General features: G+C 42.5%; 2 protein-coding genes across 3 annotated transcripts; one reads left to right on the top strand and one right to left on the bottom strand.

The window, feature by feature from the left end:
* Positions 1-6,296: 6,296 nt before the first annotated feature.
* On the bottom strand, positions 6,297-10,815 carry zbtb25 (zinc finger and BTB domain containing 25). Its single transcript, XM_076272892.1, has 3 exons — positions 10,757-10,815; positions 9,624-9,821; positions 6,297-9,402 (listed from the first exon to the last, which is right to left on the bottom strand). The coding sequence occupies exons 2-3, from the start codon at positions 9,794-9,796 to the stop codon at positions 8,184-8,186; spliced, it is 1,392 nt and encodes a 463-aa protein (XP_076129007.1). The 5' UTR covers positions 9,797-9,821; positions 10,757-10,815; the 3' UTR covers positions 6,297-8,183.
* A 359-nt stretch (positions 10,816-11,174) lies between these two features.
* Positions 11,175-17,225, top strand: zbtb1 (zinc finger and BTB domain containing 1). Of its 2 annotated transcripts, none has more exons than XM_076272891.1 (2): positions 11,175-11,300; positions 12,676-17,225. In XM_076272891.1, exon 2 carries the CDS (start codon positions 12,680-12,682, stop codon positions 14,714-14,716), a length of 2,037 nt encoding a protein of 678 aa, XP_076129006.1. In that variant the 5' UTR covers positions 11,175-11,300; positions 12,676-12,679; the 3' UTR covers positions 14,717-17,225. The 2 variants fall into 2 exon arrangements, with proteins under 2 accessions (XP_076129006.1, XP_076129005.1); XM_076272890.1 differs by lacking the exon at positions 11,175-11,300 and adding an exon at positions 11,391-11,594.
* The last annotated feature ends 2,541 nt before the right edge of the window (positions 17,226-19,766 follow it).

A 19,766-nucleotide genomic window follows, 5' to 3' on the forward strand; every position in this document is an offset into this window, starting at 1 on the left:
AAGACATGTTTTTTTACATATGAAAATATATAAAGATTTACAGTCATTCATTTTTGTATTATTTGCCATCATAGCTACTGTAGATTACTGCGAAATGATCTATTTTATGAAGACATATTCCAAAAATAAATGTAATTAATTTGATCTGTACCAAAGTCTGGTAGTTGGTTTTTAGCCAAGTATCACAGATGACAAAAAATCCTCCTTCTCTCGAGCCACTCAACACTGCTCAGTGCAACCATGGAGGCACTGACTTCACAGCATAGTTGAGACCGTCATCGGAAAGCCACTGGGATTTCATGTCACTTATCATTTAGCTGAGCATTCTGAAGCCAGGGTTAGTGTTGCATGTGTGACCTGCCGAGGTTTCCTCCTATGTGGCTTACACTTTTCAGTTATTTGTACTTCATGTTACTATGGGTACTATATGGGACTATTGCAGATGAAAATGTGAATTGATTTAACATGGATACATAAAGAAGTGTTCTGTATTGTAATCCTCTCTAGATTTCCTTCAAGGAAAAGTACGATGTAACGCAGGGTGTTGAACTGATAGCTGCATATAGCTTTGAGTTTTTTTTCGCATGCATTCCATTAGCTAGGGACTGATATCTAAGACTGGACTTAAAAGTGATGCCTCAGGAGAAAAGCAATCAGTATAGAGTATTTTGGTCATAAAAGGTTCACATGTGTTCTTTAACAAATTAATTACCCGCCAATTCCAAATAAGAGCCAATTCAGGGCAGGCATGCTTTGCGAACAATAGCCATGGTCGAATTTTGATAGAGAACACAGTCCAAATTAACCTGACCCTCGCCAGATGAATTTCGTTCCGCTTAGCTCCGCCTAGCTTCACTCACATCCATCTGGGACCTCTTCCATTGAGAGTGATTTCTGCAACCGACTTTATGGTTCAGCCAATCAGGACGCAGGGCGGGAGTTTCATAGATGTGACGTAGTGGAGAAGCGACCGTGAGACTGTTATCAGCGTTACGGGGGTGGCTTCGATGTGAGTGGTTGAAGTAGCACGTCAATAGATGACGGACAAGTGGCTTATTCAATCATATGCAAGCATTTTTTGATTAGGCCCAGCCTTCGGAAACACCATTCCAATGGATCGGTTCCAGATGGATGAGTGGAGCTAGGCGGAGCGAAATTCATCTGGCGAGGGTCAGGTTAAGTCCAAATTGGTTTGCCGTGTAAACAGACCCATTCTAATTCCCATCACAGCAGGAACCCAAACCACACCTGAATACTAAAAGGCTTATCCTACTTTTACCCATAAACCCCTGCAACTCATTCTGCCTTGTGGACGTGAGGACATTTGACTACACACATTGTCACGTCTCGGTTCCAAACTCTGAATTTGTATAAGCCCCAGACGATACTGTGGGTATGGTTTGAGATTCCACTGCGATAAGCTCTAAAGCACCTTGCCAGCTGGAAATCATAACTTTGAAATCATTTTGCTGCTTGTGTCAGATGGTGAATTTAAAAGCTTACAGCTTGTCATGGTTGACGTCAGGTGCCTCATCCTTTCTATATCTTACCCTCTGTCATTTTTATGACAAATATGGGAATGGAATGAAATTAATCCCAGTACAATGCAGCAGGGAAATAGGTATAATTTAGGCTTTAATAGTCATAGTTTTAAAATTTAGTTAATGAAAATCTTGTAAATGCTGGATGTGTGCTTGGATGTGTGCTTGTTTTTCTTTCTTTCTTTTTTTCTTTTTGAGTGGTTTGTTTGGCTATTAACATTGTAGCTGACCTAACAGAAGCTTAGATCAACATTACACATCCCTATCTGCACTGTATCTTTTTCATAGTTTTCTGAAAATAAAGTGCCAATCAGCAGGTTACTATGGAAACTGGGTAAGATGCGACTGCATGTTGGCGGCAGCGACCACTTGGGTGTAGACGTGCTGGAGGAGGGAGAATATTTCCCACCTCCCTGGATCTTCATTTCATCGCGAACTTCAGGAAAATAAGGTATGTACTTAACATTTAAAACGAGTCCAGTTTTTATATTCAGAGATGTTACACATATATTCGTATAAGTTGGAGAATATTTACTCAGATGCGTTTGGCTACTTGTTAAGGTCAAACCCAGTGTGAAGAACTGAAAATATATGCGCGCGCTCTGATGCCATGCCGTTGATAAATGTAATGCTCTAATGTGTGAAAGATTCCTCTTCAAATAGACTTTACTCAAACCGCTTTGTTATTTTTTTGATACACGAGTCTGCTTTATTTTCTACCAGATTGTATTCCGAAAGTGTTTGAAACCTACTAATCTCATGAATTACTAAGGCTAATCAATTTGCAGTTGAGCATTTTATGTTATAGCCTATATTTATATAAATAGCTAAGCTACCTGTAGGCTAAGTACAAATAGATCACTTTTTTATAATGCCTTGCACAGGGACTCTCCACTCTAGGCTGTCAACAATTAGTTATTTCCTGTAATATTAACTTTTGTAAAAGTAATTGTTACGAGAAAAGCTATGATTTATACTGCTTTGCCAGTCACAAAATATTATGTATATTTTAAAGTATTTTATAAGTGTAACTAATTTCACATTAAATTATATAACTGGTATGTTCAGATGTCTCTAAAAACAATTGTGTGTTGTGCACTCTGGCATCTCTTCATTGTGAAATTCACTGATGCTTCATTGTTGACAGGGAGTGTACCTTTGACGTGTGTCCAGTTTAGAGCCATGGCTACAAGTGACTCTGACACTAACCAAGACCAGCAAAAGGTTGTGTTGAAGAGGAAACTGACAGGTCCACCAAGACTTCTTCTGGGCAAAGCTAAGAACGTGAATCAAACTGAAGAGAGGTCAGACGCACGAGCGCTGAGACACCGACGAAGAATGGACATCAATGGGACATCAAAGGACTCCACTCCTCCGACAACCTCGGACACATTGGGAGAGGAAGGAACCACGTTGGGGCTGTCCTCTGAAAATCTTCAAACAACTGTGAAGAGGGAAACTGAGGGAAGTGACCATGCAAAGCTTCAAAATGATTGCACTACTTGTGATGCTGGCCATCAGGAGGACACAGTTACGGAGCAACATCTCGACGTTAGCAGGAAGAGGAAAAAGACCACTAAAGAGGGATTAAGGAGTCTTTTTCCGCACGTGTTTATGTGTGTCAAGAGAAGGAGAGATAAACATGGAGACGGTGAGGTTAAAAAGGGGAGTGCAATGACTCCACAGTCTATGGAATGTACCCGTGATGACACTCAGTCAATGGGTGACATCAGCACGCCTGGTGCCACGTGTCACTCGTCTTCCTCCAGTGCTGATCCGGAACCTGGAACTGGAACTAAGACTAAGAAGAAGAGGATGAAAAGAGTTTGGTTCCCATCTGTCGGCCGCCACGCAGATGAACGCACATGCGTGACCAAGGAGTCACAGTCATCATCAAAAGACACAGAGCCAGAGGTGCGAAAGAAGACGCTTCGGAAAAGAATCCAGGGCTTCTTGAGCAGACGGAAGAAAGCAGACTCCTCTAACCAGTTTGAATGCGGCGCCACACAGACACCGGAGCCTGAGCATGTGGAAAGACTGGTAGACAACCATTTGGAGAATAAAGAGAACCTGCCCAGAATACATGAGGAAGACATCCCAGAGAGAGATGGAGAGGGTCAGGTGGCCTGTCCAGACACCATGACGGTTAGTGCTGAGGTGACGGCCACCAGTGCGAAGGGCACTGAGTGTGAATCCCATGAAGGAGACACTGAGGAACCTCGCTGCAAGATGTCAGAGGATTTGACGTCAAGGGAGAATGAAAATGAGCTGGAGAGCTGTGTAGGTACACAAGAACCCTCCAAGATGGATCTGAATGAGTCCTCAAGCCTCTCTGATGGTGCTGCCACCTTGATCTGTGTTGCTGAGTTGGACACAGGCTTCAGACCACAGATTGATATTGCCATGGCCACGGATGAGGTGTTCCGGAATGGGCCGGAGGAAATTCAGTTATTTGATAGCATGAGGGAGACGACAGGACCCGACCACGACAGTGTCGTGCCTCGCAACAGCCCCAGCAACATGTCGTTTCTGACTGTTCCAGGAGATGGTTGCAGGAGTCTGTGCGAAGCCAACAGCACAGATGCCAAACCCTGTGGCAACACATTCGATTGCAGTCTATCACCTGAAGACACCGGCCTTCTGAGTGGTGAGAGCCTGCTAATACTCACCGCTAACTCCCTGGTCCGAGCGGCCATCAAAAGTGCTCTGTGTCAGCTTTCAAGGGAAATACAGCCTCCCCTAACAAACAGCCACAGAGATGATAATGTGGAAGAGGCCTAAGTTGTAGTTAGCTTATGGACATGGCTATTTTGGATATTCGGTTGTAACATATAAGATATCCAGATATATTTTTTTCCTTACATTGTGCAATTTATATGGAATCCTTACATGTATTTCTGTCATTTTACAGCCCAGTGAATCTACATTGTGTTGTGAGGACATCTATTGTGCTGTGCATTCATAGTAATGAATACATACTTTATCTTCACAATCAGGAGCACTCTAACACAATTAACACAATATCTGACCAACATACACAAATCTCGTTTCATAGAAGATTTGGATCAGAAAACATCTTCTGAAAAATATTGATCTCCAATTATTGTGTATGATCGCCTTTGGTAAGGTAAAATGTGCTACATAATGTAATTAAAGTATTGAAGCTTTCCAGAGTCGTTTTCTTCATTACAAATATAAAGATGACATATGTGCCCTCCCACAGTATGATATTTTTAGCTCTGATTTGTGACATTATATTTTTTACAGGGAATTAGATCTAGTTTCTATAGCAATGGAAAACCCACACTTACATTAAAATCACACAATCTCAAAGCAAAACCTGTCCCTTGATTTTGTACTTTTTTCTCTTTAACTATATTCTTTTTTCCATATCTCTCTGTATAGACTGATAGAAACTGAAATATACCTACCTGTGTAATTCAGTTTAATATACAGGTAGGTATATGCATTTCAAAATATAATGCTTCTTTAAATTACACAGATATACCAAATTCAGTGTTGGATGGAAAAGATGCATTATTAATGTGAAATGTTCCATCAAGAGGACCTAAAGTGTCTCTCTGTGGATCTGATGAATGTTTAAATTTGAAATGCCACACAGGAATGCATAATGCATTCAGCCTCATGGTTTTGTAGTGTAAGACTAGAACAAGCAGGGCTTCACCTAAAATGACATCACCTCTGAATCTTTCACAATCATGCTCTTAAGGATCCCTGGTGTGGTGCGGCACCAATCCTCTTAACTCTTGCCTGTCTGATCTCTCCAAACTCAACTGAGGGGTCTGACATTGAGGTAGCGCTGTTGAAGGTGGGCCTCCTACCAGAATTCAGACAATCTGACCTAATTTTCTGTAGGAGACAGAATTCAAAATGATCACTTGTTAAGTGGCCTTGGAACAGATCTAGCTATCCAGTCTCGCAGCATACTGCCATCTAGTGACATGTAATTGCAAATACATTTATACAGTTTAACAGATGTTGTTCCTTGTCACTTGCAAAGCAATATGTAACATATGACTAAACCACAGGGACGGATATTGCTGCAGTTACACATTAACTTGATCATAAACACAAAGAACATGGGACTGCCAAAGTGGATTTGGGTTAAGAGATGGATACAATTCATCCAATAGACTGTTGCTGAAATTAAAATATTTAATAAACTTAATAAATACTTAATAAAGTGTGTAAATTAATAGATACATGGGATGTATCAACATATGAGGCTTCACATAATTAAAAAAGTGTGTCTTGGACTTTGCATTATATTAAAGGTGCCATGTGTAAGAATTGAGGTAAAAATATGATATGAGATAGAAATAAGGGCGATGATGTCATTAAAAAAATGACAAGGTATAGTGCTGCAGAGATATCAACCTGACTTAGTATGCTAAATTACTAGCCACAGCCCGACAGGTGTCATAATACCAGTTTCGGCCATGGGAGGCGGTATGCGGGCAACATAACCGCCAGCCAAACTGCAATACACGTTTCTCGGTTGTTACTCTAGGGTAGACCAACTCACTTTCTGGAGGTATACTGCCCCCATCTTTTAGGGAATGTGGAGTATGAATTGATTTTTTTGGCGGACATTACACATGGCACCTTTAAGACCTCCATACCACTTCAACAACATTCTTATCTAAGAACATAACACAATGTATTCCATTTTGATGATGGCACACAAGTTTTGGAAAAACAAGTTTATTACCAAAAATATTTTGAAAACGCGTACCACGTAATGATATACACTTTACACTGAATGGCAAAGTGAACTTAATACATACACACCATACTGGTCACAAAATACACAGATGAAGAGCACATCTGTAACTGTTACACAGGTTTTACAAACCAATCACAGCACGCTAAACATGAAACTGACAAAACTGCAATAACCAGCACATTCAAAAAGCATGGACTATCCAGTACAATGGACTATTTAAGAAACGGAACTATGTATATTCAGTTCAGGAACCAAATATGCTTTGCGCCATCAAAGCAAGTTGTCCTTGATATGATATAGAGATACAGTAGTGTCATACGAATCAAACATGCTGTGGTTTGAAAAAGGGAGGGGTGTGTAGAATTCATTATCCAAATTAGCATGCTCTTCAAAATTACTGCATCATACAGTCAATATGGCTCCAGTATGGACATTACTGACTGTCAAATATAACTAACTCATCTGCCATCTTCTTGAAGCATTCAGAGGCATGACAAATGAAATTTCACCAGCTATCAAATTAGGCCATAATTTCAAGGCTGATCTGTCTGGCACAAATATACAGTATATTATAGATCTTCTGAGTTAACGAGTTCAAAACAAATTCAATTTGATTTTTAATTTTGGCATTGAGACTAACGTCCAGTAGAACTGCCCTGGTTGCATTTTGTGCCAGTTAGAGTGAGTCTCGCCAAAAAGTGCAGTAATGGCCGTGGGGGTTAGTCAGTCCACGTCTGGTGCCTGACGCTCGTGGCTTTAGGCTCGTTTCTTGCAAACAGCAGTTATCTCAGATGAACAAGCAACATATGTATCCGGTCAAAAGACTGCATTATGATGATTTACAAATATATATATATATATATATTGTTTTTGAAAAAAAAAAACATGCTTTGAATGACTGTTCTCCAACAAGAGCTTTGTTGTTGGAATTTAGAATATCACATGTATTCCAAAACATGAGCCAATCTTAGATAGGATTTGGTGGAGCTTGAGAAGCAAGTGCATTTGCTGGGGTAGTGAGAGTTCTTAGAGCACTTTCACACCTGGCTATTTGAATCGGAACGTGGAGCGTTTCCATCAAAGATCGGTTCGATTGGGTATATGTGAAAGCAGCAACTCTGATTTGGAACAAAATAGGTATGAAGGCGCCTTTAGATAAATCCCTCAAAGGCACAGCAAACTTGTTTCATTTGTATACTCATTATCAAGTATTCCTTCCAAAGTGACGCAAATAAAATTCAAAGATTAGTCTTGGACTTCAATATTTTCATACAACATTCATATTGAACAAAAAAAAACTTTGTGTAATCCAAAGTATATAAATGTTTTGGGATAGCATTATATGCTATTTTTAGGAATACATCAAACAAAAAAGCACAACTTAGACAATGCTGAAACACAAATACTGTAAGCACCAATATTCCAACATGGAGACCTCCTACATCAACGCCACCATGATGATCCTCATACAAGAAAAGATATTCAGGCTACTGGAGACCTCCTACATCATAGCCACCATGATGATCCTCATACAAGAAAAGATATTCAGGCTACTGGAGACCTCCTACATCAACGCCACCATGATGATCCTCATACAAGAAAAGATATTCAGGCTACTGGAGACCTCCTACATCAACACCACCATGATGATCCTCATACAAGAAAAGATATTCAGGCTGCTGGAGACCTCCTACATCAACGCCACCATGATGATCCTCATACAAGAAAAGATATTCAGGCTGCTGGAGACGGACAGGAAACGAGTAAGAAAAAGCGCCATTTCATTTCGCACATGCAGATCCTGTCTCTGTGGAAAGAGAGTGTGTATGCTGTTTATCTTGTCTCTGTTCCTTACTTTACATTCATAAATGTATTTCTTTTTTTTCTTTTTTTTGCTATTCAACAGCGACGGCATCCACACTCTCCCGCGACACCTCTGAGTCTAGCGAGTAGCAGGAGCTGCCGTTGTCCTGGCCATCCCTGGCCCCGCCTTCCTCTGCTGACCCCTCCACTGGTCCTGGCCCGGCCCCTTGAGCACCATCGCCCGTGCCCTCGCACGCCACCTGCAGCAGCTGGTTGCAGAAGCGGCTGTAGCGCTGGTGCTGGTGCGGGTGGTGGTGGTGGCGTGCCGTCTTGCCCACGTGCGAGAACATGTGCTCCTGCAGCTGGCTCTTGTGCGCGAACCGCTGGTTGCACACGGCGCACGCGATCTTCCGCTTGCGCGTGAACAGGCCGACCATGGGGGGGCTGGCGCCGGTGAACCCCCCGATCCCGACGCCCCCCGCGCCCCCGCCTTGCCTCAGCTCGGCCGCGATCTCGTCGGCCAGCGCCTGGCTCTGTCTTAAGGCCTCCTCCAGGCAGCCGGCGTCCAGGCGCTCCCGCGAGGCCCGGTGCTCCTCTGCCCCTCCCGGCCCGCCCAAGTCCGCGTCCTCTGAGGGAGACCCCTCCATCAGCGGCTCAAGGGAGCAGGCCGCGTGGCTGATCAGGTGCTCCTGCAGACCCTCAGGAGACAGGCAGCGCTCGCCACAGTGAGGGCACAGGAGAGCCAGGCCTGGCTGGCAGGGGTTCCCCTGGGCCGAGGAGAGTGAGGATCGAGGAGCCGGAGGGGGCAGCGAAGGCTTGTCCACTTCCTCCTGCTCCTCGTCGTCCAGGCGCTCCTCTTTGATCCGGGTGGAGATGTCCGAGTCATCCCCGGAAGCCAGGGAAGATAGGGGCCGCATGCCGGGCAGCTGGTGGTCGGAGGGGATGCCCTCCAGGCCAACCGCCTGGGAGGAGGGTCGGGCATGGGAGCGCTCAGCCCACTCTGCCCGACTAGTGGAGCGTGATCCCTCAGGGTCCCGCTGCCCACCCGATTTCGGCCCTGTGCCATCCTTATTTGGGAGCTGGGAGGAGATCTGGATGCCGTAAAGGTTTGACATGCGGAGGTCAGAGGCTGGGTCTGGACCTGCCTCGTCTGGTTTACGGCACAGCTGGTAGGCATGAAGAAACTTTATCCCTTCTTGAAGACGGCTCTTATCCACTGGCTGCTTTGGCCCCATGCCAGTGTACATTATATGGAGCAGGTAACTGAACACATCAGGCTGGATGTCCGTTGGTTGAATTTTGATGCACTCACTGCAATATCAAAGTTACATCACGTTAGCCATATGAAAATCATAATATTGCAAACTGAGCACAGATCGCCTGATTGAAGTACAGGAGCAATACACAAACTACTGAAACAAAGAACAGAGAAGGATGAGGAAGCTCTTATAAATAAATTAAAGTGTTCAGTAAACATACTATTCCGTTGCAGCATAAAATGTGAGGGCAAAGATTAAATTGATGATCTGAACCTGGACTGATGGATGAAGATCATCTTGAAGTAGTTGGAGAAGGCCGCTAGAACTGCCCGGTGGGCTTTGAAGTACACGTTGCCAATGGCAACAGTGCAGTCACACAAGAAGCCAAACTCCCTCTGAACATTCAGCTGCTGTAGGAGGTAGAGGCTGTGACTGGACACATCCATGGCGCCCAATCTCAACCTGTTACACCTACACACACACATTAGATCAGAGACAGAGTTCAACAGATGTGTATGACCAACATCAACAGAAACACTTCATAAAAAAGTAAAATACATAACATTATATGCAGTTATACTGCCTTAGAAAACATGCTCTTCAGACGACTAGTCTACTAAAAGAAACTCATTTTACTGAATATGGTGACCTCTAGTGACAAGACTACATTTTTCTTTCCCCTTCCAATTTTTGGACAGTAAAACCAACAGGACAGGTTTCCCTCTAAATAGAACATCGGCCTTCAGATTTCACCCTGCCATTAATCTATTTGACAGATGCAGGACCTGTGTGAAGGGAATTAATGTTGCAGGATACAGACCTGCAAATAAACCCTTTTTCAAAATAAAGTCTTGCTTTACAGCTTATTCGAAACCATGTAAACCATGAAATCTTGGCATTTGTTCCATAGTTAACTATTTGTTTACCTTCATGCTGATTTCACAATAGCCAAAAACACTATGCAATACTTGAGAGAGTGCATTGTTATGCTGAGACTACAGGTCCCAGTAGACCTAGACATTCGCTTACGGCACTGTAGATTTCAAAGCTGACGAGACAATACCTGGGATACTCTGTTTAGCCACATTGCCTGCATAAAATGACGATCCGGACGTATACTATCCCAGAAACATAATGTGAAAAATGAGAGACATTCTATTGTCCATGCACAATATTATCGACTCGTTTTGCTTTAAATTCTCCTTGGCTAGCCTACGTGACAATCACAGTTCACGACAGCAGCATCATGTTAATTCGCATTCGTTTTAGCCCCAACGAGTCAAGTGCTGTCGAAATTAAATCTACAATATTGTCCCATGCAATCTGAGATACATTACATGCACAGTTATTGTACGAAGCTATACAATCCTGTCAATCTAAAACAGAATCGTGGAGTGGATCCTTACCATTTAAATGGGCGAGATTGTTTAGATTTATGTTTGTTGCTGCAGGATAAAAGTCTCGTGTGGTCTCGCGTTTCTTCCTATGCGATTGTCAACTAAGCTTGTTATTCATCACGTGACCGTACTGTACATTTGGTGTCTCGAAGTGATTGTTTCTCATTTTGAAGGGCTAGTTCAACTCCTGTTAGTAGACTAAGGCATGACTCCTATACCAGAAAAGGGTGGCAAAAATCTTTACTATCGGTCAGTAGGCCTGCAATAGTTTGTCTCGTATCGTGCAATAGAACTCATAGCCTATAGCCTACACTCTTACAACTGGAAGAAGCTTGTACGAATACCGTAAAACCTGGCCGCAGCTGTTCTGTGAGGTCATGCATGAATTAGCATGGTTCACCTCGCAGCTCTAAATGGTCTGCACTGTCGCCTACGCTACAAACCTCTTCCAAACGAAATAAATGCGTTATTCCTCAGGAAATCAATAGGCCTAAGAGCTTGCATTTTGACTTGTAAGTTCAAGCTGGCCTATTGACGCTGTTGTTACAGCAAGGTAATGTGCATATTTTCATGTACGGTTGCATTCACACTGTAGAGCTCCGTCCTATGGAGGGTTGGATTTGCGTGAGTGGGGCTGGATCTAGCGCAGGCAGCCTCGGTGCGGTGATACAGCTCGCAGAGCGGCTGTGCGGAAGTTCTTTCATCCGTGTAGCAGAAGGGGCTTCGCCCTCGCGATTATTCTCGACTGAACTTCATGCTTAGATAAAGACAAAAACGGCGGAACTTCTAAACCAGTGCTCTACAACTTAACTTTTTGTTCATTAATTGGCAGCACCCTTTGTTTTCGGTGAGTATTTCCTATGGCTTTGAGTATAAACATTACAGTGTTAAACGAGAAGGTTTTTTTCCCATAGCGTGAATGCGGGAAGCAGCGCGGGGGTGGCAGTGCGTGCTTGCGTGAGATCAGAGACAGCACAGACAGTTGGTCTTCTACACTTTCGATACGGACAAATCCTTGTACAGTTGTCGGTAGTTCTTGCTACCGATATATAAAATGTCTACAAATGTTACTTTCACGACAAACACAATTTAAAATACTTTTTGTGGCACATGATTGACAGCCACAACGCCCGCACGTTCTGTCTCCGAATTAGGCCAATGAAATGCGTGGGCGGGATGTAAACCTCCTAATTTGAGATGACGACGAGTCTCAACAAAAGGAACTGCATGTGCATGACTGTAAATTTAGCCATGCGGGCAATCGTACAATGACTTGTTTTCACACGTTGACAGTCTTCCATCTCTGTGCGTAGGCTATAGCTTTGGGTTCACGGAAAAATAAAACCTCTGGGACTTCAAATTAAGATCTTATTAATTGAGAATGATATAAGTTTAGAAGTTGGAGTGTTGTCACTGTAAGCTATGTAGGCTATCAGGCCGACCTATAATTCATGTTTACGAGTTTAAGTGATTTTCACTTTGAAAGGAAGGAAACGTCTTTAATCTCAGTAGGCCTACACCTGTCTGAGCATTGTTGCAGGCCAGCCTGTTTGTAGTCCTAATCTGTTTTTGCTGTGTATTTAATTTAATAAAATGTAATTTAATAACCTAATTATAAAGTAGGTCTATCATGAGACAGAAAGTCTTTTGGAAGTTGTATGGTCATTTCACTTCTTTGCACAATTATAATGATTATTGTTCCTTTTTTCTGCATTAATGGGCCTATTACAACCAGTAGGACCTGTGCTATTACTTTTAAACATACACATATGTATTATTTAGAATGATGTATTCATTTAGGCTATTATTAACAGAGTATTATTTTAAAAATGTGTGTGTTTGTAACTTAATAATCTTTTTTCTCCCCACATTTAAATCCGTATTAAACCATTATCTAATTCTTATTTTCCCCCTTCACACATCTCCAGGGTGATGGCGAGGCCAAGTCACAGTGAGCATGTCCTGCAGCAGCTCAACAACCAGCGTGAATGGGGTTTCCTTTGTGACTGCTGTATCACTATTGGTGATATATATTTCCGGGCCCACAAAGCTGTGCTGGCTGCCTGTAGCTCCTATTTCCGAATGTTGTTCATCCGGGACCAGCAGGCCACGGCCCGTTTAGACCTCAGCAACATGCAGATCAGCGCAGAGTGCTTCGACCTCATCTTGCAGCTCATGTATCTTGGCCGCATCATGGTGGGCCATTACGAGTTTGAGGAGCTCAAGGCCTCCATGGCTTACCTACAGATGTATTACATACCAGACTCTCTGGAGGATCTGCGAGACATCCGCTCCTCAAACCTCACACCGTCATCCTGCGCCTCATCTTCATCTTCGTCCAGCTCATCTTCATCTTCAAGCGTGGTGGGAGGCAAGATGATATTCGGTGTCCGTATGTTTGATCAGAACAAACCCAATGCAGCAGAGCCTGAGCTTCCATCCAAGGTTCCTGCCGTCCCTACGAGACAGAGTCTGAATGTGTCGACCGTTAGGCCGGTGGAAGACGTGGTCCTACCCCTGGCTCCAGTGCCTTCAGAGAGTGGCATGAACGAGCAGCCATGTGACCTGCGAAAGAGAGGCTCCGGCAGGAGCGCCACCCTGAAGGAGCGGCCTCGTTTCGGGCGAACCTACACCTGTGATGACTGCGGCTTCGTCTTCAGCTGTGAAAAGCTGCTTATCGAGCATATTCTCACCTGCACCAACCGCAAAGCCTTCCAGCCTCCCAGGGTCAATGCCGAGGTGGATAACGATTCCAACAAAGCAGAAAGCTCCGCTTCAGAGGGAGCAGAGGAGCATAGAATGATGTGCAAAGGAGAGGATGACTGGCCAGACCAAAAGTCTGATTCAGAAAGTGTGATCAGGTCAGTGGGAACAGGGACAGACAACGAAGCTACCCCCTGCCAGAATGTAACAATCAAAGTGGAACAAGAAGACGACTCAGAGGCCGAGATGGAAAACATCAAAGTGATCAAAGTGGGGAATCACAGCATCAAAGGCTGCAGCGTACGCCTTGGATCTTACAAAGACATAGCCAGGGACCAGAAACGCTTTGACAAAGAAGAAGCTGGTGTTTCCGCCATGGAAGATGTCACAGAAGGCTCTCTAGTCAGTAGTGATGAGTCTGGTGCTTCAGGTTCAAAGGTCGTCAGAATTAAGGAAGAGAAACAGGACGAGGAATCGGCACCCTGCGAGCTTTGTGGGGCTTTGCTGACAGAAGAGGAACAGTCGGCCCACTATATCTCCAACCACATGGGCCACATCTGTGCGTGCGGCAGGTGTGGCCAGGTATTGATCAAAGGCCGCCAGCTGCAGGAGCACGCCGAGCGCTGTGGAGAGCCCCAGAGTGTTGACCTTGACTCGCCCGAGGAAGACTCCCCTCTTCCAGAAGATGCGCAGGCAATGGAGGAGGGTCTTTTGGAGGGCTACCGCTGCCCTCTCTGTGGCCTTGTCTTTGAGAGCGAGAATCTGGCTGTGGAGCACACGTTGGTGTGCCCCGAGCAAGAACCTTTCCGTCCCTCCCTGCTTGACGACGGGGGCGAGCTTGACCATCGACGTAAACACTTTTGTGCCATTTGCGGGAAGGGTTTCTATCAGCGGTGCCACTTGCGAGAGCATTACACGGTGCACACCAAGGAGAAGCAGTTCACCTGCCAGACGTGCGGAAAACAGTTCCTCCGTGAGCGCCAACTGCGGCTTCACACCGACATGCACAAGGGCATGGCGCGCTACGTCTGCCCGGTCTGTGACCAGGGCACCTTCCTGAAGCACGACCACGTCCGTCACATGATCTCGCACTTGTCAGCAGGTGAGACCATCTGCCAGGTGTGCTTCCAAATTTTTCCCAGCGGAGATCACCTGGAGAAACACATGGATGTGCACCTGTATATTTGTGGCGTTTGTGGGGAGAAGTTCCGTCTCCGCAAGGACATGCGGAGTCATTATAACTCGAAACACACCAAGAGACAGTGAAAGGCTACCACAATGTGTAGATTGTATTATATTGAAAAATGAAAAAGCGAAACAAAAGAAACAAGCCATACTGTAAATGTGAGAATCAATCTATGCACTTATTACACCAAAAATAACCTATTCAACAAGCACTTTCAAATGGTATACATAGTCTAAATGTGTTTGAGGTTTTTTTCCCTGAGGGATATAGTGTCTCAGGCTTACAAAATGGGTTTAAGGCCTTTTTTTCTACCTAGCAAGTACTGTATGTGCACGATTAGATTGATGGAAGACATGCATATAAGTTTCAGGCAGGTCACACAGAGTATGTCAAGCACCTTGTGTTTTTTTCAAGTTAGGGTTTTCAAAGGTTTTGTAAAAACATGTTCAATTTCTATGGTTTTCCTTCATGGACATTTCTTTTCTCTGTGGCCAACATATGAAATCTCTGGTAATATTGATGTCATTATAGATCACTCTTGCTATTTGGTGCTTGTCTTTTTAGCAGTAAGGTGTCAGGTGTTGAGACGTCTTTTCTGGTGTTGTGATGTCATGGTTAACCTAACAGGTACATTTAGCTATAGCTGTTTCAGGTACTGAGGGACTCCAGTAAAGTTGCATTACAAGGTACAGGCACTAAATGTAACACTCCAAAACACTAGTGTGGTTGACTTTGAGTAGGCCAAACTATGGAGATACTCTACTCAACTGTTCTCCACCAATTACTGTTTTCTTTCATATCCATCATATGCACCGGGAACGTTGATTTTCAACACAATTTGAATTTTTATATTTTAACTATGCAAGTGTAGATCATAACAAATGAAACTGTTACATATTTGGTCTTTCACATTGCTGTTTTCAGATGTCTTTCTGAAACAACCTTTACCAGGGATAGAAATAGGTGCATTGATGAATGGTTAACATACATTTGATCCCATAGGAGCACTTTTTAGCATGTTTGGTATTTTAAACAAAAGACAATCTCAGTTGCCTCTTCTATGTCTTAACTTTTGAATGTTTGTGTAATGCAGGATACTTGGGAAGTTATTTTTTATATATATTTTATTTGAAATCTGTTTCAATCTGTGCTTTTCTTTTCATTAAGCTTTAATGAGTGCAAAACATTTACTGCAGTGTGTCTATTCATGTCCATATTAAACAGCCTGTCTTGATATTCAAACTACCAGTGAAAGAGCTGCAAAAACCAATACTATTTAATCTATATCTATTAAAAAAATAAGACATTTCAGTCAGACCTCAAGAATAGGAAGCTTGTCATATTCTAAATAGACATATTCACATATTCTAATCTGATTAGATGTTTATACGGGTTTAGGTCTACCCTCAGAGAGTCAGGTGCAATGGATTATTACTGTCAGGACAATATAACATCCTGTTTTGATGCTATTTTTTAATCATAACTACATAATTGCAGCCGGTTCTCTGTATTTAAGCACACACTCTCCATTAGAAGTAATAGTTCAGAAACTAAGCCAGGGATCAAACTAGAGAAGGTCCTTGTAGATCAGTATACAGTATGCTCCAGTGCTGTTCAAGTTGAAATGCAGTGTGATGTCAAACATTGAACATATTTTTTGTCTGTAAGGCTTGACAGCAGTGCCTGGAGTATAACAAATGTTATGGCTGTCCAGACCTCAATATTTGTTTGTGTTTTGAGTTCTCACATCTATAGCTCTACAACTGCACCCTGCCATGGGGGTATACATGTTAACTATATTAGTGTCAGCCAATTCCATGTACATACCTTTTTCAAAGTGGGTTGTTCCAGTTTGTTTCCAAGTTTTTTTTTCTTCAAGCAATCCCTGGACATTTAAGTTCTTGGACAATTTACCAAACACTTCAGTCATTTATAGAGAACTCAGGGTTTAGCGGTTTCTATAGGGAGCACCACAATGAGATATTTTTAAGTCTTGACCACAAATGGGTGTCTGGTCTAAGTTCAAAGTAGGATTATCAAAACAATCAGGTTCCACCTAAAACATATATGGTTCAGAGAAGAGTTTGTCCATACAAACTAACAAAAAAAATAATCCATGTCTTTGTAGGATATTGTTTAAGCTCATGCCATTTGAAAGTTAGTCAAAGAAAATAGGGATGGATATTTCTGTTGCCAAGACAATGTAAACATCTACAGTGGCAAATGGTGCCGACATACCATAGGCCTACGGTATAGCTGTGTGGTTGGTGAGAGTGTAATTTAACAGGGTGTATGGAGGATTTGAGAAGTCTCACACATGTATACATTGCAATGTTGATGTCTTGTTTTATGAGTCATTTTCCATTTTTTACATCATGTAACTTCAAATGGATGTGAGTTATGCATAATGATAGTGTCATTTGCTCTAACAACGCGGAAGATGTCTGTTAATGTTTACCTTTCGATAAAGCTTTCTTTTTCAAGCTATAAAATAAAGAAATGTGGAATATAGGAGTGAAATTGAGTGTACATGAACATATTGAGATTCGGGTTGAACTGTTAGTTTTATTAAATACAACTGCAATGACATCTCAAGGCCATACTATCAAACATTATTCTATCATTTAGAAAATATACTCAAGGTAAAATGGTATTAAACTTGTCTATACATCTAATCATCTAATCTATACATAATGGTCATGTCACTCCTAACTCATATTTTATCCCAGCAAACCAATTACAGAACTTAAAGACGTGGTGCTGATTGGAGTATTGCTGTTTAGGAGACCACAGCTCACTATGGACATGGATAAACCCAACAAGATGCTAACTCTAATTGAGGTTAATTTCCTCCGTTCTGTGTGTGGACAATAATATATACAACTAAATATGCACAATGGCTCAGCTCAAGATGTAGAGGCCAACACATTTTAAAAGAGTAAAGTAATGACCAGTATACATTTATATCATTCATTTACCCTAGACTCTCTTTCATGCCACATGTTTAATGGGGAGGGGGTGGAGTGGCATTGTAAAAATGGGAGTGAGCAACAAGAGAAGACATGTAAAGATCAATGAATAGCTACATGCACCATTATTTAACATGTAGCCTTATGTAGGCTTTGTTGGCATGTTTGCAAGGGAAATACTAGGCATGTCTACATTTTCTTCTGCCCAACATGCCTTAAACAATAGGCCTACACCTAATCCCAAAATAGCACACAGCAAAAAACAGCACACAGTGTGGTCTAAACGCATTGTCTACTGCTTACAATTTCCATAAGAAATGAAATGCTTTTTTGCCATCATGTGTAGGTATAGCCCTAGGTCTTACAATGGGCTTTTTAAAAAAAAAAAAAAAACTTGGCTTAATCATATTTTGAGACTGATTTTCTATGTCCAGCTGACAGACACAAATGTGGTCAAAATGAAGGTCTAGAATACAAACAGTATTTTTTTTCTAAACTTTGACGCATTCTTATTGGCTGTAAGACATCCAATCTTGTCCTGGAGAAACGACTTCATAGAAGAACACTGACAGCACTTATGGGTGCAACACACTCCAGATAGGCTACTGATGTTGAACAATTTAGCAATTTGTGCCTGCTGGGTGTAGTTTTTACTAAGCCAATAGCCTCAAACACAGCGTGAAGTAGAGACCTGTAACTTATCCTACAGTAGAAATGGAGCTCTGTCGAGGTTAGTAACGTTAGGCAATATCCCAAAGTTAACTAAGGTAGCATAATCAAGTTTTGTGATGGCTAGCCACGAATTAAATGTGACTTTATACATTGTAAACAAAGCCAAATGTGACCCTGTAGGGCTAATTATTTTCTGTATAAAACATTTGTTTTTGTTTTGTTAACGAGATTTAACTAACCTACAGCAGTTAGGTCTAATAGCAAATTAGCTGAATTAGCAAATTAAGCTTGTTGCAGAGTGGTTAGTGGCTGCTAAGGTAAATAGTTGATTAGCTGAATCCCATAGGTAAAATGGGGCTTAACTTCTCTAAACATTTGTGTTAAAGTAGCTTTAGTCAATTAAATGAATGGTCAATCAATTTGACCATAGTCCATAATCTTCTGTCAATGTTTGCTTTGAGTTTGGGGTGTGTCGCGTTGTAACCCTACACATCAACTGTAGGCCTATAGCTTGCTAGTTTTAGGCTAATGTCTATGGCTTCCTTTCTATGCCTTCAAAGACTCGAAGAGCGGAGAGCGAGAGCCATGTTTGTGTATACTCACAAATATGGATGGGGACGATGTTGTGATGCATGATGCGGACTGCAGTTACTGTGATGGAGACTGTTTAGAGGTAAGTATTAGCCTATGGTTAAGACCAAAGGGTGACTCACCTGGACAGGTTGTCTTGATCACAGTTGACTTGCCCACAGAGCTAAGTAAAGAGGCAAATGGGAAGTTGTCTGCTGTCTCTCTGTGTGTGTCCATGTCTTGGTGTTTAAATGCAGGAGGTTTAGGAATTCAAGTTTGCAGTGCTATTGGGTTCAGCAACTTCTGCCTGTTCTCTGCAAAGTCTTGGATACACAAACTCTTCTCTAATACACTCACCTGTATCAGATTAAGACACACTCTTCCTATATTTCAATAATGTATTTGATCAGGTAAAGATTAGGATTCAGTCCTGCTGTATAGATTCAACTTGGGCAATGGGAGTGTGTAGAAGTAATATTTATGATCTCTTGATTTATGCTTTTCTTGAGGATAATGAGTTTGACAGTGGGTCTTGCCTGACGTTTGATGATGTTGAAAGCACAGCTGAGAAAGGCGGTGGTGTCCAATTCAGGACTGAGGAGAAAGAGAGTGGGCGATATGTCAAATTTAAGACTGATGAGAAAATGAGTGTGAAGTGTGAGGTCTTGGAGAGTAAGGAAGCCCAGCTGGACAAATACATAGCTGCAATGCAGAGAAACAATGCCAGGCTACTACAGCGCTTTTACGTAAGTCTGAATGCCTTTTCTGTGAAAAGAAAAAACATATTGAAGTAAACTTGCAGTCTTTCTAACTTATGGCTTTTTGTCTGCCTCTGTGGTTGACAGGAGGTTCAAGAGGACCAAAAGCGGGCAGAACGTTGGGAAAAAGAATGGAAGAGGAAGACTAAGGTCACGGTCTC

This window comes from Alosa pseudoharengus, unplaced genomic scaffold (assembly GCF_046254945.1).
Source record: "Alosa pseudoharengus isolate Yale_2024_CS ecotype anadromous, Long Island Sound unplaced genomic scaffold, YU_APseudo_1.1 YU_APseudo_1.1_scf_7, whole genome shotgun sequence".
NCBI lineage: Eukaryota > Metazoa > Chordata > Actinopteri > Clupeiformes > Clupeidae > Alosa > Alosa pseudoharengus.